The sequence below is a fragment of the Eublepharis macularius genome, chromosome 8 (assembly GCF_028583425.1).
Source record: "Eublepharis macularius isolate TG4126 chromosome 8, MPM_Emac_v1.0, whole genome shotgun sequence".
In the NCBI taxonomy this organism is placed as follows: Eukaryota; Metazoa; Chordata; class Lepidosauria; order Squamata; family Eublepharidae; genus Eublepharis; species Eublepharis macularius.
The window spans coordinates 36,659,187-36,683,964 of NC_072797.1; the positions used below are offsets into that span (position 1 = coordinate 36,659,187).

Genomic DNA, 24,778 nt, shown 5'->3' on the forward strand with positions numbered 1-24,778 from the left:
TTTCCATTGGGGGAGAGAGACACCTGTACCTTCTAAGTGCAGAATCCTGCAAATGAGTCCCTGTGTCACTGTTAATTTTTATCATAGTGACTCATTTGTGATGACCCGTAGCAGAGATGGTCATCTGACAGCCAGCAGTACGGTCCCAGTTTTTAAACTGTGTTATTCTTGATACTTTTGCCAACTTGTAGGATAATAGTAATGTGTGAAAACAGCTTTCTACGGACCATAGTAATACTAAATACAATTTGTCAAAATCAGAGACAGTTTTCCATTTTGGTTTACTTTCCATATAGAAATCTTTGTTTGTAGATGATTGTACCAAGATTGTTCTTTTTGAAGCTTTTTGGTAGTTTGATATAACTGAAGTGTCCTGATTACAGGTTAACCCCTGAGGACCAGTGGGTGGGAAAACAAACAGGCATATTACAAAATGTATTATAATTAGTTGAAATGTGTTTATAACTGAAAAAAAATCTTTTTGTTATGGATTATTTTGTTGATAAATTAGGAAGGCATTTATATGGTTTTCAAAGATACAGTTCTTTATGATATAGCGGAGGTGGAAAAGCATTTTGTGACTCATGCAAATAAAATTGCTGTTAACCTGTTACTACAGAGCTGCTAGTTCTTTAAATCTGCAGATACATGTACCACAGAGCTGTGCTGCTGTTTTTTCTCTTGTCAAGATTGTCTTGCCAGCTTCCTTAATTGTTAAAGGTCCTGTAACTGGTACTGAGGATGTTTGCAGGTGGCCCAGGTGTGTTCCAGCATAATGTAACTTGGTTATCTCCTCTTACACTCTTGAACAGTCTGTGTCACTATAAATGGCAATGTTTTAAGCCATTTATAGAATATTGGCATTGGTTACTGGTCATAATGCATCAGAATGATGCATTTCCTCCCTCTTACATGCAAGCAAAAATACTTTGAAATATTTTGAGATTTATTGAAGTGACAAGTTAAATTCTTGAATATAATTACCCTTACAGACACTATGCTAGAACAATGTGGATAAGTTTAGTCAAGTTTTTAATGTTTATTGTGAAATTGTTTTGATCCACTGAATCCCCATTGGCTGGAAGGAGAGCTGCTGCAGCATTGGCCACTCTCAGTCACCCCTCGCTTCCCTGATCCCCTCCCTCTTCCCCCTTCTAACTCACTTTACTCCAACCCCCTCCTCCCCCTTCCCATCAGCTTAAAAAAAAGCATGAAGTGCTTCTTCTCTTGCTGGAATGGCAAAGGAAAGAGTGCTGCAGAGCTACCCAAAGCTTACTGAAATGTTTTGGTAAGCTTTGCTTCGGCATTTCCAGATCTCTTCAGCAAGCCTAATCTCAAACCTGAAACACACATCCCTACTGCTTACATATGTTTGTATAGAGTCAGAGAAAGAAACTGACACTGTTTTTGTACTTTGCAGTGATCTATAAACTCTGATACTTCCAGTTTATTTTGGATATATTCAGCTCTAACAGTAGGCTGGCATTCTCCTGCAATTGTTAAGCTGGATCCTTTATCTCCAATAAGAGTGAAAGCATTTTCAGCTCATGCACGGGTCCTTTCACATTCTTTGCGGTTGACCAGCAGTAGAAATGTCAAGTTTGACCCATATGGCTTGCTCTGAGTATATCCCTAGGGTATGGTTAGCCCTTTCCTGCCTGGAGGCTTCTGACACAGCAAGGCAGTGTTGTTGTTGGTGTTGAACATATTTCCATACTGTGCTGGTCATTCATTCTAAATCGTGATCCCAGCTGGTTTACTCGATTTTTAAGAGAGTTCCTTTGTTTGCAAGCTTGCAATAATTTTAGGTTTAACAAATCATTCCACAGTTTTAACAGACTAGCAGAACAGATCCATTCCTGACTGTACCAAAACTACTTGGAAGCAAAACTAAACAGTTCTCTTTAGCTCCTCAGACCGGACAATGTAAGACCACTTCCCTGGTAGTAAACTTGAGAGGAGACCTGTTCAAGATTGATCTCAGTTTCTTTTAAGAAACGTATATTTCAGCTGACCTTTAAAAGACTGAAGTAAATGGCAGAAATGGCTTTCTAAAGCCTTGGTGCCATAGTCAGATACAGGCTTCACCCTCTCACAAGAGGGATTATCTGATACGATAATTGGTATCTTCATGCAAGTTCTGATGTAATAAAGAATAATAAAAAACTAAATGTGTGCCGTGTGTATGGTTGATTTTACTGGTTAAAACATAGTGTGATAAGGATTCTAGAAGAGAAATGTAAACTCTGAGAAATTAAATGTTATAGTCATTATTCCTGTGATAAATCATCTCCTGTTGGTACATTTTGCTGTAGTCCTCAATTAGAACTAAGAAAGATTTCTACAAAAATTCCTAATCATACAGATTTTTCTGGAATTTATCTTTTGGCCAGTTATATAGAGGCTCCTAGCTTCTGATTTGTTGTTCAAATTAACAGGGAACAGCAGGAGAATGATTCGTTGCTCCTTTTTTAACATGTGGCTTTTGGATATGTCAATGAGATGAGAAAAATGCTTGTGTCTGGAAGCACCTTCAAACATTTCATGATACATATTTACAACTTCAGCCTTCAGCATAGTGAATATCTATTAATAGACATTAAATTGGACCAGCAGTCTGTCTAATCCAGTGGCACCAGCCAGTGTAGGGGCAGGCATTAGCTCTACAAAGCCTTGAACAATGAAGTCTTTTTTGCATGCAAAACATATTTCTGTAGCTAAGTAAGGAACACTATGAGTCACTTCTAAATATCACTTTTTAAAACAAGCTCATCTAGAATTGTTAATTTTAATTGTTCTATGTATATATTTTCCCCTGAATTATTTTCCAAAATATATGAAAGTAAGACAACTGTTCAGTTTTCCTAACATTATTTTGACCATATTAAACAAAATTGTGAAACTCATAACCATATATTAGTGCTTTATACTCCATTTAAAAGATGATTCACATTTAATGGCAAGTAAATTTGCTTGTCCATCGTATCTCCTGAGGAATGCTGTAATATTTGAAAGAGAGATGTATGTCTATGAACACACATGGACGTGTACTGTGGAGTAAGTTTTCATTGTGGCTGTCTAACTCATATCCACTGCATGGTCAGCAAAGTGAGCACTACCTTGTACAAGCAAAATTTATTCCAGCGTAAGCTTTCACAAGGCATCAAACCATATGTTTGGATAAGTTTTGTTAGACTTCTGTTTTATTTTGGTGCTTCAGATGAAGTAGTGGGGAAATATGGACTGCCCATCTAATTTAGCAAGTTTGCATCAATTCCGAGAACAGTTAAAATCGGTGGTTTAGGAAAAGCTAATTAATGACATTAAAATATATACTCTCTTTTTGCCTAAGAACATTTGGCCCAGATTGGAAGTGATCAGATATCCCTTGACCATTAAATTATCTCAATTTCCAAATCAGTTTATAACATGGTACATTTCTTATTCAAACCCAGTTCATAACATGGTATGTTCATTTTCTTATTTTGTAGTTACTTTGTAGTTCTTGTTGACTAATAAGCAGGGTGAACATTTCAAGATCCGCATTAGAAATCACCATTGATCAGTTGATTTATAAATACTATTAAGCTTTGAGTTTCACCAAAAAAGTGGGCTATAAATAAATAAAAATTGAAGGGTGTTTGAAGTAAAGAAAGTAACATGAGCAACTGTGACCTGTTCTTGACCATGAACATGATGGCAACTCTAGGAATTCTTAGTGTAAACTCAGCCACAGAAGGATATTGCCAGTAGTGATGTTTACAATTGGGCATGGCTCTTCTAGCCATTAGTCATAGGAATTGCTGTGCCAATAAGTCATGATACTTGACAGAAATATCTGTTACAATTATCTGATATACATATTTGTTAGTAGTGGGGAAATACTCAGTTTTTCTTTACATTTTAATCGGTATGGATTTTTACTTCATTTTGTATCATATTGGTGTATCAATAAGCTTGAGAAACTGATTCAGAACTCCCTTGTTTAAAATAGGACAAAGTGTCATTTTTAAGATTGGTGCTTTAAGTTTGTGCCCTTACAGGGCCTTGGGGGCATTTTATACTTGCTGCTTCTGATGTTTCCTGTTTTGAAAAGAGCCTGTGTTTACTTCCTTTCCTGCTGCCTCCATGACTTTTCATTCTAAGTCTGTGTGACAGTAGCTGGACAGAGGTCTAGTTTCATTTGTGATAGTGGCTGTAGTAATACTAAAGCGATAGTGTGGTGAAAATGATCTAATGCTTATAAAGGTTTTGACATTCACAGCATTTCTAAGTATACAATTTGAAACCTGTAGAATATTACTAGTGACACTTTAATCACTTGTTCCAGTAGGTGGGTTTGTTGAGATGGTGTTACTGCCTTTTTAAAAATCAAATACTGTTTTTGCTGTTGTATTGCCTGCAAGTTAGATTAAATCCCAATTCAGTTTCTGACCATCTATTTTCTACTACTTAAGCCAATAAAACCACTAAATCTACTACTTACAAATGGCTCATTCCAGTCCACTGTGGTTTCAGCAACTGTCATCATACGGTGTAATATAGCTTTAAAAATAGAACAGGGCCCTACTTGTAAAATAAAGGACTAATAAAACCATTTTTAAAAGTATATGGGTGTAGTAATAAATATGTAGTAAGGATTCACCCTTTGAATTGAAATGGTATAGTAACGAGCATCAAAGCAAGTCGAAAACAAGGGTGGTGGTCCAAAAGGAATAAAAAAATCTTTAAAAGCAGCTGGCTAACATAGTTTCCGTATAATTGTAGTAGTACAGACATTAAGCTGCTGTTCTATTATTGCTTGAATTTAAGGACCAAAAGTGATTGTAGGATTGTGGGTTAATCTGCAGTAAATTAAAAGGGGATCAGCAGTGCACACAGGCCAAAATCTCATTCTAAATCTAATCACAGTGAGGACAATTGATGGGGGATGCAGAAGAGTCAGGCCTTCTCTGTGCACCCTTCGTCTGTGCTTGTCCTGATGCTGTGCATGAGGCACACGTTGTTAGTTCAGCTGGCTCTCCCTCCTCGCCAGCTACGGCCAAACCTCTCCCCTGCTTTATCTGGAGGGGGTGTTGGATTGACCCACCCCCTCCAGTCACAAGGTTGTTTTCATGCTAAAAAGGAACAGTGGACTGGCATGCATGCGGCTCTGAGCTTTTTGGAGAAAAGGTTGGATAGAAATGTGAGAGATGAAAATGAAGGCTTATTGAGGCACTTTGAGATAATGTTGAACACTTAAATGGTAAAAGGGGGATGTTTCTCAAATAGGACTAATTAAAAAAACTAATTGGTAGTTATGAAATGTTTTATTTCTTGTTTTGGTTGCTAGAGAAATACAGCTTCACTACAAGCATCTGCACAAATAACAACAGGATGTCCTGCTTCAGGCATTCATCTCTTCTAGTGAGGGAATCAAGGAGGAAGCATTTGAACTTTGGCACATTCCTGATTTTACTGTACACAGTGGTGAAGACAGAACATATGCTTTTTCATAGCATAATTAATGTACATGATGACAGATTGCTTTCTGTATATGTGAAGAAAGGAGCCAATTAAAATGCCTCCGGCAGTAGTTTAGCATAAAAATACCACCTTGCTTTTGGATGTGAATGCTTTCATAACTTTATGCTCTGGACCAAAGAAAACATGATACTTTGGTCCCTGTTTGCATGCTTTACTCCAATAGTTTTTTTAGGGGAAACAGTGTCAATACACTTACTTTCAAACTTGAACAGCTCACCTCTCAGTTAATGTGTTATACTCCCGTCCTGAGTTAATCAGTACATGGGAAAAAATTAAATGTTAGGACTTAAATGCTCTCTTGGTTCTTCCAGTTCTGTACACATCAGAATAGAACTATGAATACACATACCTGTCTTCAAGTTTAAAAAGCGCTTACAATTAGAGATGGGCACGAATCGAATTACGACCCCCCAAAATGTACGAACTAAGTCAGTTCGTGGTTCGCGAACCAGTACATGGAAGCTCATTTCCACGAACTTCCATGAACTGGTCTACTGGTTCATTGGGTCGTATTTAAAGAGGGAGTTTAAATGGCCATTTCCCCACGAACTGGTTTGTAACTGGCCCCAGTTCTGTGCCAGTTCATGGTTCTTGGTTCGTGAAAAGCCTCAAACCACGAATCTCATGGTTCATTTTTTTGGGGGGTTCGAGCCTATGTCTACTTACAATACTCTGACCATTTTCTTAAATATCTAGTACTGTACATTTCATTTTTATACCTGACAATTGCTGTATGTCAGCATTAAGCTTGTAGAGAACATACATAGACTTTTGTCTAACAAAATATGGATACATATATATATATATTCCAGTTATATTTTATAGAATTTTATGGATGGATATTGCATAAGAAATACACAGCTATCTGTGCAACTTTAAAGAAATAAATGAGAATTGGAGAAGTTTTCCTGCACCAATTTTATTGTAGTCACTACTATCATGAACAGGCCATGTTGTTCAGCCTCCCCTGGATTCAGATCTAGGATAAGTGATATCCCCTTCAGGAAGAAGATATTTTTATGATGAGAATAATGGAACAGGTAAGCTGAGAGTGCCTGTTTAGACTGCTAGGTATCTAATTAATGTTTCAAGGCCTGATATGGGACTTGATGAAATTTATTCCCAGATATTAAGAGTTGACCTGCCATGCTTAATTAGCACAATTTAGAACTTCTTACTGAGTGGCATTCATGTGTATACATACTGACTGTGCTATACTAGAATCTTACCTAGGCATATCACTTCAGATTGTAATTTGGTTTCATACAAACAATGTGTAGAGAAAACTAGCAAGATAAGGAAAGAGGCTGTGGCCTCGGGATCTTTTTACATGCTAGTTTAGTCTATGTAGGAATCTTTTAAGATGGGGGATCATTACATCATGTCTGAAATAATAAAGTGGAGACGTACATTTTCTACTTCCATGAGAGCCGAGCCAGTGCCATTCATGTAAAATGCTTTCTATCTTTCTCTGATCCTCCCAGAACTTAAGGTAAAGCACAACACTGTCCCTGTCTGTAGTAGTAAACTAGACTGAATTATTTTATCTGTCACATTATCATGCAGACTCACTTTTGATCTCTTAATGGTATTACAATAAATCCTCTATCTGTAATGGAATTAGTCTATTAATCTTGCTACTGAGCTTAAATGATTTTTTTCTTAATGTCAGCATGAGGCCAGTGTTTTTTCAGCAGTTAAAACATTACCAATCTATTAAAAAGGGAACCTGCTTCAGGCTGACTAAAATCAATATATCTAAGTCTCAGCATGGCCAGATTGGAGACTGGAGACATGAATAGACGCGTGACAGATCTTTCTACAAACCTGAAAAGGAGCCCAGGTTGACAGAAAAATCGAAAACTGGAAAAAATATATTTGGAAGTTAAACTCCTCAATATAATAGAAGCAGTCCCTGTAGTTTAAAGAAATGAATGCCCTCGATGGCCATTACTAGTCAACATTGCTGCAAGTCTTGATTTCTGTGAGTAAAAGGAAGCGGGGGGGGGGGCAAAGTTCTTTCCAGAACTGTTTTGGCTTTTGAGAGGAGGACTCATCGGACCAGGCCCAGCAGCAACCAATGGGTGATTTGATACCGCACAACTTGCATGACTCATCCAGGCCCAGCTTCTTGATACTGTTCAATAGCAGCACCCCATGAAAGCCACTGTGGTATAGTGGTTACAGTTTGAGACTAGGATCTGGGAGACCCTGTTTTGAATCTCCACTCTTCCGTGGAAGTGTGCTTGGGCCAGTCACGCACTCTCAACCAAATCTACCTCACAAGCTTGTTTGGGAGAATAAAACAGAGTAGAAGAGAATGATGTAAGCTGCTATGAGTCTCCTTATATAGAAGGGCAGAGTATAAATGAAGTAAATAAATATAACCAAAGATTGGGAGAGGCAGATAAAAGCTCAGTTGGTGAGTGGGTGGGAAGGGGAGAAAGAATTAGGGAAAGGTAATGATATGGAAGTTGCTAGGAGGAGGGAAAGAAGAAATAGTTTGGGGAAGGGGATATAGGGGGAAATCGTGACCCCCCACAAGTCCTTGTGGAACCCCAGATCTATATAATAATTCTAAAAATGACAGCTATTAAACCATTCATTGTAGCTCCTCCTGTTGTCCCACCATCCTAAACTGAATTGGTCCTCAGCATTCTTGCAGCAATAATTGTACAAGGTCAGATAGAAGAGCCAGATTAATATCCCAGATGTAATTATTTCCTCATGAGTAAACCAATGTTGTGCTCTGTATGTATCCATTGAGAGAGTGCATGTTATGCAGACTTCTTATATAGTAATATTTAAAGAATGTCGTATAAGTTTTGTTGTCCCTTGAAAGCATTCAATATAGAATTAAGGTTACTCTGGCCAGCTTGTAAAACCTTTTCTCCCTTAGGCCTGTCTTTCCATTTAATTAAAAACAGATGACAGCCACCATCTGCCTCCTACAGAAAAGTTGTATTCTAGAACTGTAGATAATTTTACCTAATGTGATTGTTTTTAAAAAAGCAGCTGATTAGAGTGGCCCTCGCATTGTTTCTACTACTCTCAGGTATAGATATATTAAACCTTTTTAAAGTTACTAATATGTAATTCTGTAATATTCCAGTTTGAGAGAGGCAGTTTTTAGCTGAAGGTGGGGAAAGGAATATTTTATCATTGTGTATGTTACAAATTGTTTCTCTAGGCTGTAGTGGTTCGCTTTTTCCAAACTTGGTGAGGTGGACTACAGTACAAATTTAACTAGAATGGCACATGCACGGTTGAGATGTAATTGTGTCATGCTCCATTAATTTCATATTTTTTGCTTTTCATTTGGATGCCTCCAGTATCGTACAGAATGAATACTGCTGTCATGTGCCAGATGGGAAATTGTGCTGGGACAACTGGATAGATGTCTGTGTTCATATTTAAAATGAACAGATACTTAGGATGGACAAATTTTTATCTGATATTTCCAAATAGTTTTGATTTCTGTAATTACGTAGGGCATGTTTAAGGTTTAAAAGGTTTACTGCATTGTAAAATTTCTAGATAATTTTTATTGGAATAAAGGGGCAAGTTGTTTAGGAAGCCAAAGTTCTCCTGATTAAGGTTGTATTGCTTTGCCTTACACAGAATGTTGGCTCCGAAAGCTCAGGGAAGAAGTAGCAGGGAGAAAAACGTAACTCAGTGGTAAGTATGTTTCTTTATTCGTGGAAGCATTTTAGGTTTTTCCCCTACACTGTAAGGTGGCATTGTTGGGTTTTAAAACTTGTCTCTAACTGAGAATAATAGCTTTGGATGCCAATTGAGCTCAAAGGAGTACTTCTATAAAATTAGTAATTAGAAAACAAGGAAGCAGTGTTTTTCATTGTCATTTCCATTTTAACAAGCTTTTTTTCAAACAAAAAGATAACCTATTGTGTACATCCATCTAAACTTGTTTTTCCGCATCTATTAAACCATGAACCATATTGCATATAATAGGTGGGTGGGAAAGAGTGGGCCTTAATGCATGAACACAGGAATTCAAGTTTCAAATGGTTCCAGGTATTCTGACCAAATGCTGTTAAATTTAGCATCTTGTCTGTTTAACTACCACACCCTTTGTGACTGCCTGATCAGAAAAGCCCCCTGTCTAAGCTTCACTGTATGGGGATTTACTGCTTTTCAGTACTGCAGCTGTCTGACTATCACAGTGGACCTTGACCTGGATACACTGACCTGGATATTGTGATTTCCCATGTTTATCGATGGTTGGATCCTGCCTGCTTTTCTGCTAGTGAACAAGGGAGATGTGGTCTACTTTAACCACCGAAAAAGTTATGCTGGGGATCATGGAGCCTGCAGGGGCAAATGCCTTGTAGAATGGGGGCTATAATGAGGAGGGTAATTGGGTAAGATTGAGTAGGAAAGTTCTCTGTATTTCCAAGAATAAACTTAAGTGCAGAAGACCTCAAACCTGTATCAAAAACATAATTAATTTGCTTCCACCAAAATGGCACAAGCAATAGGAACCATGGTATATGGAATAACATTCTACTAAATCATTCATTTTTAAATTAAATTGATTATCCTTATTGGCAGAATTGCACAGCATAGTTTTATTTTGGTCTCTTATCCATATTTATAAGTATAACAATGAGGGAAAGTGGTCCCCAATACACACTAAACAAAGGAGGAAGTTCCTAAGAGACCACTAATACAATAATGAAAATTGTCTCAGTATAAATAAGTACAATTTATAGGTCAAACCAAGTGTAGCAATATTTTGGTCAAAACATATGCAATAATGTAATATCCTTCTACTACAATTGAGCAATGGTTTGTTCATATCACAACCAGAGCCTGTGGAGAAATCACATTATAATCAATTATCACAATGTCCCTTTCAGGTAAGTGTCAATCATCTGTTGATTTCAATAATTGTCTCTTTGATGTATTTTTCTGTTTTTAGGCAGGATTTCTGCTGATATCTGACGATGAGTGAGTATGCTCCAGGAATAAAATTCCCAAATCTCCTGGGCAGTTGGCAATGGGTGCACCAGCTCTTTAGACAGCCCGTTTCACAGTTGCTTTTTCAAGCCAAGAATTCTACTGCCTACATTATGATAAATAATCTATTTACAACAGATGTGCTATACAAAATTACAATAAATCATAATAAAGTTACAGTAAATATATAATTCAAAATGCAAGGTTTCCTTTACTTACTCCAAAATATTGCTACACTTGGTTTGACCTATAAATTGTACTTATTTATACTGAGACAATTTTCATTATTGTATTAGCGGTCTCTTAGGAATTCCCTCCTTTGTTTAGTGTCTCTTATCCATATTTGCCTGTTTATCAAATAATCATGATGCTTGCTAACTATTTATAAGTGTGGACCATGCAAGGAACTATAGGAGATGAAATAATTTGGAAATCTCCCATGCAAAAACTCCTCCAGGATTCTCTCAGGGCTTGAGCAGACTGGTTCCTTCACCCTTCATTTTCCTTTTTCTGACTGAACTGCTTTCAATTTTCCACTTCTTCTGAAGCATTTTAGCCCTAATCAGATCATTTTTATGGATTTCCCCTTTCAGTTAACTTATACAATCATATTTTTATGCATATCTGTGAAGATCCTCGAGTAGCTAAAGCCCCTTATTCTGTTACCCTCTCAAGGCCAGTCAGTTTACTATTAGATGTAGCAATTTTCAACTCCTTGATAGTTTGAAAATTGAGCAAATTATCTGACTCCGTTAAAAGTGGTAGAACAGCTTTAAGTGGCTACTGTTTCTACTCAGAGATGTTGAATCTAGGAAAATGAATCTAGGAAAATAAAAAGATCTGATAAGTGTTGTGAAAACTCACATTTACTGTTACGGAGCTCAGTTCAAGGTATAGGCTATCATATACGAAGCTCTTCATGGCCTTGGTCCAGCATATTTATGGGACCATCTCTGTCCCTGTGTTCTGCCTCAGCAGCTTCACTCATCTGAACAGGGCCTTCTGCAGGTGCCACCTTGCACAGGGGCAAAATCAACAGCTGCCCATACATGTCCATTCTCTGTGGTGGCTCCCATGGAATGGCCTACCTGAAGAGGTCAGGAAAGCTCCCACTCCCCTGGCTTTCTGCAAATGATGCAAAACTGAATTATTCAAGACAGCTTTTTGCTCAGATGGGAGGGCTGTACTGTAAGGAATTGGGCTCAAAGAGATGAATAAGGGATAGGAGGGACCATATACTTTACTTCAATGTACTGGCTGTTGCTGTAAGTATGATCCTACTCGATAGTTTATATGTTTAATATGTTAGTCTTAGAATTGCTTGCACTGTTTAGCATTTCTTCAACTCTGTATTAGATTCCTGCTAGTTTTAAAGCTTTGCAAATTTGCATTTATATAGCTGATTACATTGTTTATAGAAATGTCTTTGAAATTGACTGTACTGACTCACACTGTGTAATCCATCTTGAGTCTCAGTGAGAAAGGCGGACAATAAATAATGTAAATAAATAAACTTTTAGTAAGCCTTTTGTATTTGCATAAAATACAACCATATATTAAAACAGCATCCTATGCATGGTTGTGGTTTTTTTGTTCCATATAGTGCCTGAAAATGACAACAAAGCGGAACTTCTTTGTGCGGTTGGTACCCTGCCGCTGTTTGCGTGGAGAAGAAGAAACTGTCACTGCACTTGATTATTCTCACTGCAGCCTGGAGCAGGTGCCTAAGGAGATTTTTACTTTCGAAAAGACGTTGGAAGAACTCTATTTAGATGCAAATCAAATTGAAGAGCTTCCAAAGGTATGTTGTGTTCTAATACTTAATTTGAGCTTGTGAAGGAGAATGAACAGGTAAAATGTACGTGCAAATGAGCAGGTTGATTGACACAAAGGGTTTCTAGTTGCTTTCACATGTCTAATATTGTATCTCAGTGTACATTGTAGATGCATGGCTGTCAAACCACGGTTAAAGAAATGGGCTGCAAAATTGCATGCTGCTTCTCTTTTCCTTGTCTACTTCAACTATTAGCTAAGCATTACATCATCATTGAGTTAAACTATTGTTAATGCTAGCTAGGTTTCCTACAAACTGCAGTTTGTAGACAGGGGTTGTAAATAGTAACCAGATAAGAATCAACCACTGTTAGTGATGGTGCAGATACAATGGTTGAAAGCAATTAGGAATAACAAACTATAGTAGGAAAATGTTTAATTTCAAGGGAAGAAGAGGAACCTCTTTAGCCAGTAGCTGCTCCCAGTCTCTTAATTATTGGCCCAATACTATCCTGCTACCATACAAATGCTTAGGGCAAGGTACCTCATGGCGTACCATCAGCCGGAGACTAAATGTTTTCTTTCAGTCAGTATATGAAATGTATATGTTGCCCATTCCACAGTCAGCATTTGGTAATTCTTGTTCTTAGGCTTACTATCTCACCTTATCTCAGTTATTCTTGCTACTAGGCCCTGTGTTGGTGTAGTCCTCTTCCTCTTTCTTTTGTTGGTTGTCCCTCCACTGCCCTGCCCACCCATCCCAGTCCCAAGTAGAACCTAGCCTTTTCCTGCCTCTAGATGCTTTATGCAGGTTTCTTTCACTTGCCTAGTAGCAGCTGCAACTGCCCTTTAATTGTCAGAATGTTTGCATAATTAAAACTGTATTTTTAAAATCCTATCGTAATCTTGTTCAAAAAGGCAAACTAGAAATTACACACGCGAGTTTATATGCAAATACAAAAAGAGTCCAGTAGCACCTTTAAGACTAACCAATTTTATTTTATTGTAGCATAAGCTTTCGAGAATCAAGTTCTCTTCATCAGATGCCTGATCCGAACTGGTCAAATACAGAAGAGGAGGGGAGGGGAAAGAACAGGACATATATCACAAGAAGACAGAATGCAATTAGTGTGAAGGCAATCAAAACATTCCTTTGCTTGTAAATGTAAACATCTCCTTTTGGTGTGGAGTCAGTTTGCCGCAGTGAAGGTATACAATTCCTATGTAGTATAAGCCCTCGATAACCACAGCTCTCCCTGCCAGCTGCATCTGACAAAGAGAACTGTGGTCCCCGAAAGCCCACAGGCACTCAGGCTGAGATAATTGACAAACAAAGCCCACACCAGGCGTCTCTGGGCTCCCCCAGACCACGCCTCTGTAAAGGAAATCTGTTACCTGTGATAATGTGATAACCATTCATAGTCTCTATTCAGTCCCAGCTTGACAGAGTCAAATTTGCATATGAATTCCAATTCAGCAGCCTCCCGTTGGATTTTGTTTTTGAAGGGTTTCTGTTGAACCACAGCGACTTTTAAGTCTTTGGTGGAATGTCCTGGTAGATTGAAGTGTTCTCCCACTGGTTTTTGGACGTTTCCATTTCTAATGTCAGATTTGTGTCCATTTATTCTTTTGCGTAGAGGTTGGCTGGTTTGTCCAATGTATTGTCTACAGCCAAGCCTTACGTTACAACCGTATCTGCTCCGATGCTCTCGACCGAGACTCACACTTAAGAGATTTACAACAAGCATTTTTGAGACTACAGTACCCACCAAATGAAGTGAAGAAACAAATCAACGGCCAGACTAGTACCCAGAAACAGTCTGCTCCAGGACATACCTAAAGGAACTAACAACAGAACACCACTGGTTGTCACCTATAGCTCCCAGCTCAAACCCATCCAACGTATCATCAGGGAGCTACAACCCATCCTGGAAAATGATACCTCTCTCTCAGAAGTCCTGGGTGGAAGACCTTTCCTTGCCTACAGACAGCCCCCCAATCTTAAACGACTTCTCACTTACAATCATGAATCGGCCAGCAGGGCCACCAGCACAGGTACCAGGCCCTGCAACAGACCCAGATGCCAGCTCTGCCCCTATATCTACCCAGGGAATACAATTACAGAACCCAATGGCATCAACTACACTGTCTCTGGCTCTTACAGCTGCTCATCCTCCAATCTGATATATGCCCTCATGTGCCAACAATGTCCTTCTGCTCTGTACATTGGACAAACCAGCCAACCTCTACGCAAAAGAATAAATGGACACAAATCTGACATTAGAAATGGAAACGTCCAAAAACCAGTGGGAGAACACTTCAATCTACCAGGACATTCCACCAAAGACTTAAAAGTCGCTGTGGTTCAACAGAAACCCTTCAAAAACAAAATCCAACGGGAGGCTGCTGAATTGGAATTCATATGCAAATTTGACTCTGTCAAGCTGGGACTGAATAGAGACTATGAATGGTTATCACATTATCACAGGTAACAGATTTCCTTTACAGAGGCGTGGTCTGGGGGAGCCCAGAGACGCCTGGTGTGGGCTTTGTTTGTCAATTATCTCAGCCTGAGTGCCTGTGGGCTTTCGGGGACCACAGTTCTCTTTGTCAGATGCAGCTGGCAGGGAGAGCTGTGGTTATCGAGGGCTTATACTACATAGGAATTGTATACCTTCACTGCGGCAAACTGACTCCACACCAAAAGGAGATGTTTACATTTACAAGCAAAGGAATGTTTCGATTGCCTTCACACTAATTGCATTCTGTCTTCTTGTGATATATGTCCTGTTCTTTCCCCTCCCCTCCTCTTCTGTATTTGACCAGTTCGGATCAGGCATCTGATGAAGAGAACTTGATTCTCGAAAGCTTATGCTACAATAAAATAAAATTGGTTAGTCTTAAAGGTGCTACTGGACTCTTTTTGATTTTGCTACTAGACTAACACGGCTAACTCCTCTGGATATATGCAAATAGTAATAAAAATATTTGATCTGATACTTAAATACATTTGGAGTTTGGGTTGCAGCTTCCCTTTCAGCTGTTAAACGATTATTCTCCCTCTGTTAAAAATTCAGTGTCTTTGGTAATATGGTTCATAACAAGCTTATGGTCTACACCTAACATGCTGATAAGATTTTATATGCATGTAATTTTGTACTGATTTTATTATCTAACACAGGCCATATTGATGACTCCATTGTTCAGTGGGCAGAGTTCTTATGACCTGTATTATCACATTTTTTCCTTATGGCTTCCAGTCATGTTCACTTCACCAAACACCCTCAATATCTTTTTACCTGTGTATCTCATCATACCACTGCATCACTTCTTGTGGGAAAAGCAAAAAAATAAAAATAAAAAAATTCAGATATAAAGTTAAAGACTGTGAATATTTATGCAAAAACAGCATTTAAAAATATTTCTTTTGTACTCCGAGCCTAGCATTTTTCTTATGAAATTTCTTTATAATTTTGTTTTTCTTGCTATAGAATATTCTTTGCTTTAGTTCAAAATAAAAAAAGCGACTGAGCTGTGTTTTTCTTGTAATAGCTATGCTGTACATTATCTTACGTAATTATAGGTGAAACCATATGTTTCTTACTTTGGATTTTTAGGCTGTTCTGAAGCTTTTATATCTGACTCCCCCCCCCCCTGCAAATCTAGTGATGTTTAAGATATCCTCTTTTGAATCAAAAGTATAAAGTTTTGCAGAAGGTTTTTTTTCTGTGCAAGATTTGGCTCTGGCTGTACACTTACTAGACACTCTAAGCACCCTAGGCTTAATGCAGCAGAATTTAAAATAATGTACAAGAACATTATCATTATTCTGTCCCAGTAGGAGACTGTTGAATTCAAACATGGCATATAAGTAATTTTTTTTTCTTTGTTTCAATAGCAACTTTTTAACTGTCAGTCTCTGCACAAATTGAGCTTGCCAGACAATGATCTAACAACATTGCCAGCATCCATAGCAAATCTCATCAACCTCAGGGAACTGGATGTCAGCAAGAATGGTAAGTAACTTGCTTAAAACAGTAACAGGCACCAAATAACAAGGCTATATAGATGTATAAAGCTGCAGGTTTCTTTTTGTCCTCTAAAAGTTCATTGGACCGCAAACTTAAAAAGTGTGTTTGTGTGTATATATGTGATAGGCTTTTTGTTATTGACTCACCTTACTGAACAACTGTTTTAAAAAGCCATGTGATTTGAAATAGTGTGGAGAGTGTGCTCAAGTCATAGTTAAATTATGGTGACCGCTGGTGGGGTTTTCCTGGTAAAAGACTAATAGCAATGGTTTGCTATTGCTTGCCTCTGCAAACTTGGTCTTCGTTGGAGGGCTCCCATTCAGTTACTAACCAAGGCTGACCCTGCTTAGCTTTTGAGATCTGACAAGATTGAGCTCACCTGGGCTATCCAGGTCAGGGCAATTTGTAATGAGTGTTGTTCTAATGAAAGGCAGGGGGCAGGGGCTCCATGGATGTTTGTGTGTCTGGTGCAAGCCTTTGCAGACTTATTACAGTTACTGGATTAACTGTGTATCATATTACACTGGTCATGACTCTTCTAGTCTGTCTTGGTTTATTTATATGGCTCACAGCCCAAATCTTAAAAACTGTTTTTTACTTTAGAGTTAAACAGTTTATGTATTTCTCGTTGGCAGTATATTTGTTGGTCAATTTTAGCAATGAATAATGTGGACACAAAGAAGCGGTGGTGGTGGTGCTGCTGTCAGTGTTCATAGTAATACTACTCTTTTAATATTCAGCATTAGTGGTGGATGTATATTGGCTAAGATAAGATAGCTTGGCTTATGGAATAATTAAGTGGAAAATGAGGTGGGACACAAGGGAAAATAATGTATTTGGTTTGTTGGCTCACTGTACAAGAGTTTCCCAATGCTCCATTTTAACAGCCAAATAATTGTTCTAGTAGGATGAGAAACCCATTGTTTAATTGGCACAGATACCTTTGAAAATGTAGCTTCAACATGCATATCCCTGTATGCTTATTTCAGGATCCAAGGCACTCTGCAACTAGTCCTGCAGACTCGAGAGTTTTGAATTTGTATTTCTTGAAAAAGCACCTCTCCTGTCTGTGTAGTTAAAGCACAATTCAATTTGAGAAGCATTAAAAGCAGTGGGGATGGTGAGGAAGACTGCTGTTCAAAAAGAAAAAACAGCCCAAGATTAATTGATGCTAAAATGGCTCTTTGGAACCCAGCATCATTTTGCCTATAGAAATAGTTTTAAATAGTACTTGAAATTACCTGGTTTATATTGTGTACTGTGAGACATTTCCAATGAAATAATTGGAAAAGAGTACCATGCATAATAGGCTTTATAGTATAATAGGCTTTTCTCCAGTAATAAGAGCCACTTGTTTAAATGGAGTTGTTAGTTCCTATAGCTTGTGGTACAAATAGGATAATCTGTGATTCCTAAAAAGTGTGCATGGGCATATTTGTGTTTCAAGTATGCTTTGAAAAATTGTGCCACATTGGATGCATTTACTACACTGTGGTGGAAAAAGTGTCAGCAAGTCATTATTTTAAGTCATATTTTTCATATGTAGTAATAAAGCATATATTATAATTTAGTTACCTATAATGAACATACAATCTTGGGTACCATAAATTTTTATTTATTGTTTTCTTGTGTTCTTCAGAGACACAGCTTTAACATAGAATATTGCTATACTGCGTCACTTTGCGCTAGAAGTTAGAAGGAAACATGCTCCCACTTAACTGGCTGTTCAGTTAATTGCATAAATTCCTTGTAACCTCTTTTCCAGTTTCCCTTTGGTTACTTATAACTTTTTATTTGAACTTCAAATGTCATCATGACTTGTAAAATGGAGAAAGTGAAGAGAGCCCTCAAGTCAAAGTTGACTTATGGCAACCCTTGGTGGGGTTTTCATGGCAAGAGACTAACGGGGTGGTTTGCCATTGCCTGCCTCTGCAGCCCTGGTCTTCGTCGAAGGTCTCCCATCCAATTACTAACCAAGGCCAACCCTGCTTAGCTTCTGAGATTGGATGAGATCAGGCTCACCTGGGCTATCCAGGTCAGGGCAACTTGTAAAATATTGCCTATCTGTTTCCTAAAACTTAAAGACCTATTCAGTTTTCATGCATCTGACAGAGAGATCTGTGGTTTTTGAAAGTTTATGCTGCAATAAAGTTGGTTAGTCTTAAAGGTACTACAGGCCTCTTTACTGTTTTGCAACTACAGGTTAACACGGCTAACTTATCTGAGTTTTCATGCAATATTAATATATTGCAGAATTCCCAGATATTGAAAATAATGGAAGATTATTCTTCATTGTTTTCCTTCTCTATAACCAAGAAACGCAAAGGATAGCCCTTTACTTTAAAATCTGTGAGTGGAATCACACTAGAGAGAAACAGATTCCCTGCTTTTCAACTGAAGTTGCCCTTCTCTTCGCCAATGGAAATTAGAGATGTGTACACAAAAAATTTCAGTAAATCCGATTTTTTTTTTTACAGAATTTGAGAATTCCAAATTGATTCTCTAATTTGGTTCAGCTATTTCAGAAAAATTTGACCATTGTTTTCTATGGGAAAATCACTCTAGGTGCTATCCGATGGGCTGGGGTGTTTGTGTCATTTCAACCGTACTTTGCCAAATTTGGAGAGAACCTACTCCTGACTGTCCTATAAATATCTCCCAAGTTTCATGAAGATTGGACCTCCGGGGACAATTTTATGGGTCCCCAAAGAAGATATCCCCACCCACACTCCATTATTCCCTATGAATAAAAATATCTGGGGGCTGTCCGAGGGGCTAAGAATAGCATTTTAAAGCAAACTCCCTATGGGGCAATTCTTTGAACCCCTGAACAAAGTGGCCCAGCCACTCCATTGTTTCCTATGGGGAAAAAGAGTCGAAGCTGGGGCAAGGCTGCCATTGCCACGGCACAGTTTGAAATGGAAGCTGAGCTCATCCCGGAAAAATTCAACAGAACAAAATTGAATAAGGCTTGTAATTTAGAATTTTGTTTAAAGACCACATATTTACTCTTTAAATTAAACTTAAAACATTGAAAATGTATGGACAGTTTCTGTTTAAGCAGATGAATGAGAGAGCATGTCTAGAAATGGAAGAGACTATCTAGGCAGAAAGTTGCTAGTAGGGAGACTTCAGGAAAAGTGGAAAGTGACATTATCGCGCGGGCTCCGTGCTGCCTGGGAGTGCTTTCGCACTCTGCAGTGGCCCAATTCGGGCCAAATTTGGCCCAAATTGGGTCACTGGGAAGTGGAGGAGTGCTCTCGTGCTCCACAACAGCCCAATTTGGGCCGAAACAGGCCTGATTTGGGCGGAAATAGGCCTGAATTGGGATGCTGAACAGCGTGGGAGCGTGCTATGCCACCTGGGAGTGTGGCTGGGGAGCACATTACCCCCCCCCACCAGCCAGGTGAGCGGGGGTGGGGGTGGAGTATTCCCCACCCCCAGTAGGGGGCTGGCAACCCTAGCACACATCATTCACTCATCCCCCCTTCTTTCCTCAGAGGGCTGCATTTAAACCCATAGCAACAAATATAAAAACTACCATATTAACTACCATAAACAAAACACAAAAAATTATTTATATGCAAAACATTAGTTATCATTACTTCCAACAGTACATAGACTAATGGAATATCAGAGTTGATGCTTGATCCAGTTTTCCCACACTCCTTAGACTCCGTTGCATGCCATCTTTCAAGACAGTTATATAAACGCAACTACTGTCCTCCTGAAGCATAAGCCATATCTCATTGAAGGCAAAGTCTCTGAACTCATCATACTTGATATTTTACTGCCAGAATTGGGTAATTTGCATGGTTGTTTAAAAAAAATCAGAATTCTGTGCCAAGGAAATCCCAGTTTTATGACCAGAAAGGATAAATTCTGCAATGTGTTTTAAATTATACAAATCAAGATAATTTTATATTTTTTAGGTTAGTCATTGTGCAGCTCTTGTTATTTTGAGCATTTATGCTAGTCATGGCATAGAGCAAGGGGTATATTAAAATTCCAGCTTCACACCACTGGAAACTATATCAACCAACTCCTCTGTCTTCTGAGATTTCATCAGGCATTGGCACATACTTTTAGGCATAATTTGCAACCAAAATGGTGAGAAAATTGATCTTTATTTTTCATAAATTGAATTCTTAGCTGAATTCTGTAACTAGTATCACAGTCTGTAGCTGTTCTGCAGTCCTGGGTAAATAGCGTACCCCATCTTGTCTACAGCGGCTGAAGACCCAAGACATACAATATTCATGGGCACACTCTTGATGTAGCGTTAACAATAGTATTTTGAATGTTCTCCCTCTAGCAGAAGCCCTCAAAAACAACTGAGTGTACGAAATAAAATGCATGTATTATATGAGCTCTAGAGTATAATGTTACAGTGCTTTATAATTGCTTGCACAGGTTACTTTTTATAATAGATATACTTTTGGCTGTTACAGGCATACAGGAGTTTCCAGAAAACATCAAAAACTGTAAAGTTTTGGCAATTGTTGAAGCCAGTGTAAACCCTATTTCAAAGTAAGTTCTTTTGTTGTCATGTAGCATGCATTGGGCAGTGTGCTTGGTGAATATCAGGGCTATGTTCAGATGAATCATGATTAACACTCCATGTGTTAAATTCTTCTAGGCTTCCAGATGGATTTTCACAGTTGTTAAACCTAACGCAGCTTTACCTGAATGATGCTTTTCTTGAATTCTTACCAGCTAATTTTGGCAGGTAAGTTTATACATTCATTTGTATTGTGCAGGATGTAGCATTGTGCATCAAGCAATGTCATGCATCATGAGAAAGGAAGGAAAACAGGAGTATTCTTTGCATAATACCTAAATTACAAACGAAGTTCTACTACATTACCTTTCAGAATGGGCGCAATGAATTAGGAAAATAATTTTAATTCTCAATGGATAATAGAATTAATGTTTGTGAGGAACAAAATTTAGTGTGCAATATCCCCCTGTCCTGTAAAGAATATATTTACAGGTAGATGCCTGAGATAGGATTTTGTTTTGTGACTATTGTCATCCATTACATGGCCGACTAGTATGTATGTTTTGAACAAGGTGGGAGGATGGTTAATTTAAATCACGAGGCTTAGAAAAACCTTACCGTTGCCATCTATACAGTTTCCCCCTGTCCCATCCCACTGACATGCATCAAGCACCTGAGAAGTGCCTCTTGTTTAGCATTTGCTTTTCTTTCCATCTTGACCACATGATCTGGGTATCTTGCAGTCTCCAGATCTCCTTCCTGGTCCTGTTGCAATACCTCATTCCATACTGACCAGTCTTATATTGCCTGTTTCACAATAGCCTCTGTAGATGATTGGATCAGGAGAAATATCTGTCCAGTTTTCCTAATACTATAGAGCCTGTGCAGTGTAGGGGCTAAACAATTGAGTTAGGGTCTAGGAGACCTGGATTCAAATCCTTATTCAGCCTTAAAACTCAGTGTTGTATAGTGGTTAGAGTGTTGGGCTAGGATCTGGGAGACACAGGTTTGAATCCCTACTCTGACTTTGAATCAGACATATGCTCCCAGTCTACCCTATCTCACAGAATTATTGTGAGGATAAAATGAAGGAAAGGAGAATGATGTAAGCTGCTTTTGGTCCCATTGCAGTGGAAGATGGGCTATAAATGCAGTAAGGGTGACCTTGTACTAATACTTTCTGTCTGCTTAACCTGTAGAACTGTTGAGAGAGTGAGAGAAAATAAAATCATATTTGCCACCTTTGGAGGAAGGGAGAGAGAGAAATGAGATAAATAGAATAAAACCCATCAGACCCATGTTGCCTCTTGCAAAATAAAAATGAAGAAACATCAGATTGATTAAAATGTACACTACGATATGTTATAATTTGAGTATTTCTTGCATTTGGGTTGTTTTTCATGCAACACTTCCAGGACCAAGCCCTATTTGGCACTGGTTATGTCTCAGATGTGGTATGGGGTTGATTATAGGTCATCACACTTACAGAGGAGAAAAAATAAATTTTAGAGAACTGACGGTGTGCAGTGCCAGGGTGAGTCGATTTTTCTGATTCGGTTAAAACGAATCAGGAAAAAGATTCAGGATCAAGTGATTCCTGAAGTGGCAAGCGACTTTGGAAATTGCGATTTGGGTCACTTCGGGTGTGATTAGGAAAGATTCAGCTGTTATTTTCAGTGGGGAACATGCTTCTGGTATTCCGGGAGCCTGGAGGGGAGGCATTTTCTTTTGTAATCATACCAACCTTGGTGGGGACTTTCTTCTAACTCTCCTCTAATGACCTCCAAAGTTTCAGAATGATTGGACTTCAGGGGGCCATTTTATGGCCTCCCAAAGAAGGTGCCCCTATCTTCCTCCAGTCTCCTTTATTCCCTGTGGGGAAAAACAAGGGGGCTTCTAGGTGGCTTGGGGTGGTATTTTGCCCGTAAAATGCACCCAATTTTCAGGAGACCTGCTCCTACCTCGCCTTCCACCCACCCCCAAGTTTCAGCGAGATTGCTCTTTGGGGGGCCATTTTATGCCCCCCCAAATGTGGTTTCCCTCCCACACTATATTTCTGCTGTGGGGAAGACTCTCACACAGCAGAAACACATGGATTGTGGGCTGCCAATGGCCGCAGCCACAGTCCCACTCACAATCCACCCTCCAACAACCCAAGAGAAGCAAAGACACCCCCCCAAATCCTCCATCACCCCCAGAGCTGGCTGGCGAGCCACTCTCCGTTCTTCCCTATGACGAGAACTTTTTAAACTTTGTTCCCAGGAGCACTCATGCACAGGATGGGTGCCACACAGCACAGGCATGCACCCCTGATCCAAGCTCATCCCTGGGAAAGCAAAGCAGAAGCAAAGACACGCACCCCAAAATCCTCCATCACCCCTGGAGCTGGCTGGCCAGCCACTCTCCAGTTTTCCCTATCTTCGCACCAGAGAATCTCACACACAACAAAAACAATTTCTTTAAAATTTTATTTCTTGAACTTCCTGCCCGCCCTCCCCACATAACAGCATTATTAACATTACATTACAGCAGTACATAACATTACATTGCATATTCAAATCACAACATGCAGTCCAGTTTGAATCAAAGAAATAACATCACCCCAGAGAATCATACCAAAAAAAAATTTCTTAAAAAATGTATTTCTTGGATTTACATTAAAAAATGTATTTCTTGGATTTATTTCTTGAATGTCTTGGATTTTCATCACATCATCCATTCCACCCAAACCAAATTCAACTGGGGGAAATTCTTGCAACTTAGTCCAGCAGAACCATTGTCATTTCCTGCAGCCCGGCTCTGATTTCAGCCAGTGGGGAAACACCACAGAGCAGAACTAGACAGTACCAAGCCACAAGCACAACACAGTGACCACAGTAGCAAAGGATCCCCCCCCCCGCTAGCTTCAGGCTGAATACTGCCTATGAGGCAATGTTGGGATCTAGCCTTCATCATGAGCTGGTGCCCACCCACACCATTCCTCTCTGCTTCCGCCACTCCTTCAACAACAACATTTAACAGCAGTTTTCAATATCAACACTTAACCTTGGTGTTTAAAGCCCTTCACGGACTGGGACCTGCATACTGCAGGACCGCCTCTTCCATTACATCCCCTGCAGGGTGTTGTGCTCCGCAGACAAGCAACTCCTGGTGGTCCCTGGCCCGAAGGACATCCATCTGGCCTCAACTAGGGCCAGGGCTTTTTCTGCCCTGGCCCCAGCCTGGTGGAACGCTCTCCCGCTGGAGATTCGGGCCCTGTGGGACCTGTTACAGTTTTGCAGGGCCTGTAAAACAGAGCTGTTCCACTGGGCCTTTGGCTGAGTGCCAGTGCGTGTCCTCCTTCTTCCATCTAAGACCACCACTACTTCTGGGGCTGCCCTCGGCCATCTGCTATGCCTGTATACGGACTCCCAATATTTGTCTAAATAGCCTGCTCCTGGACTATTTTAATGATTTTTTAAAAATCATTGTTGATTTTATGTTTTTGTCATTTTGATGTATTTTTTAATGTTGTTAGCCATCCTGAGCCTATTTGTGGGGAGGGCAGGGTATAAATCGAATAAAATAAATAAATAATAATAAAACATCAACAACAGAATTTAACAACATTTAAGAGAATAAAACATTTAACAACAGTAAATAGCTTAGTTTGGGGCTTCTTCTCTGGGTTTCCATGTCCCTCTACAGTTTACAGTTGAGTTTACCTAACTTGACTCTCCCTATCTTCCCATTCCAGTGGCAGTCAACATTTCTGGGGCCTCTATTCACATTTATCAGAACAAATTTGTACCCACTGGGCCAGTGCTGATGCATTCTGTGTATGTGTGTGTGGTTGGGGGGGGGGCTGGCCAAATTGCAGGGTGCATCCCTTCTGCCACTGAGTTCCACTCTCCTCCTACTGGTGCTCTAACTAATTTTAATTATGGGAAGAGTGCTATTCCCCAGGTCCTAGACTCGCAGAGGATGC

At 39.3% G+C, this 24,778-nt stretch overlaps 1 protein-coding gene across 2 annotated transcripts in view; it reads left to right on the plus strand.

Annotated features, from left to right (window-relative positions):
• Positions 1-24,778, plus strand: part of ERBIN (erbb2 interacting protein) — a 121,147-nt gene that overhangs the window by 18,682 nt on the left and 77,687 nt on the right. For both annotated transcript variants that reach the window (XM_054986107.1, XM_054986108.1), the window contains exons 2-6: positions 9,148-9,204; positions 12,110-12,307; positions 16,178-16,295; positions 20,762-20,840; positions 20,950-21,039. In XM_054986107.1, coding sequence (XP_054842082.1) covers positions 12,119-12,307; positions 16,178-16,295; positions 20,762-20,840; positions 20,950-21,039 — 476 coding nt within the window. In that variant the 5' untranslated portion in view covers positions 9,148-9,204; positions 12,110-12,118. The remainder of the gene's footprint in view (positions 1-9,147; positions 9,205-12,109; positions 12,308-16,177; positions 16,296-20,761; positions 20,841-20,949; positions 21,040-24,778) is intronic.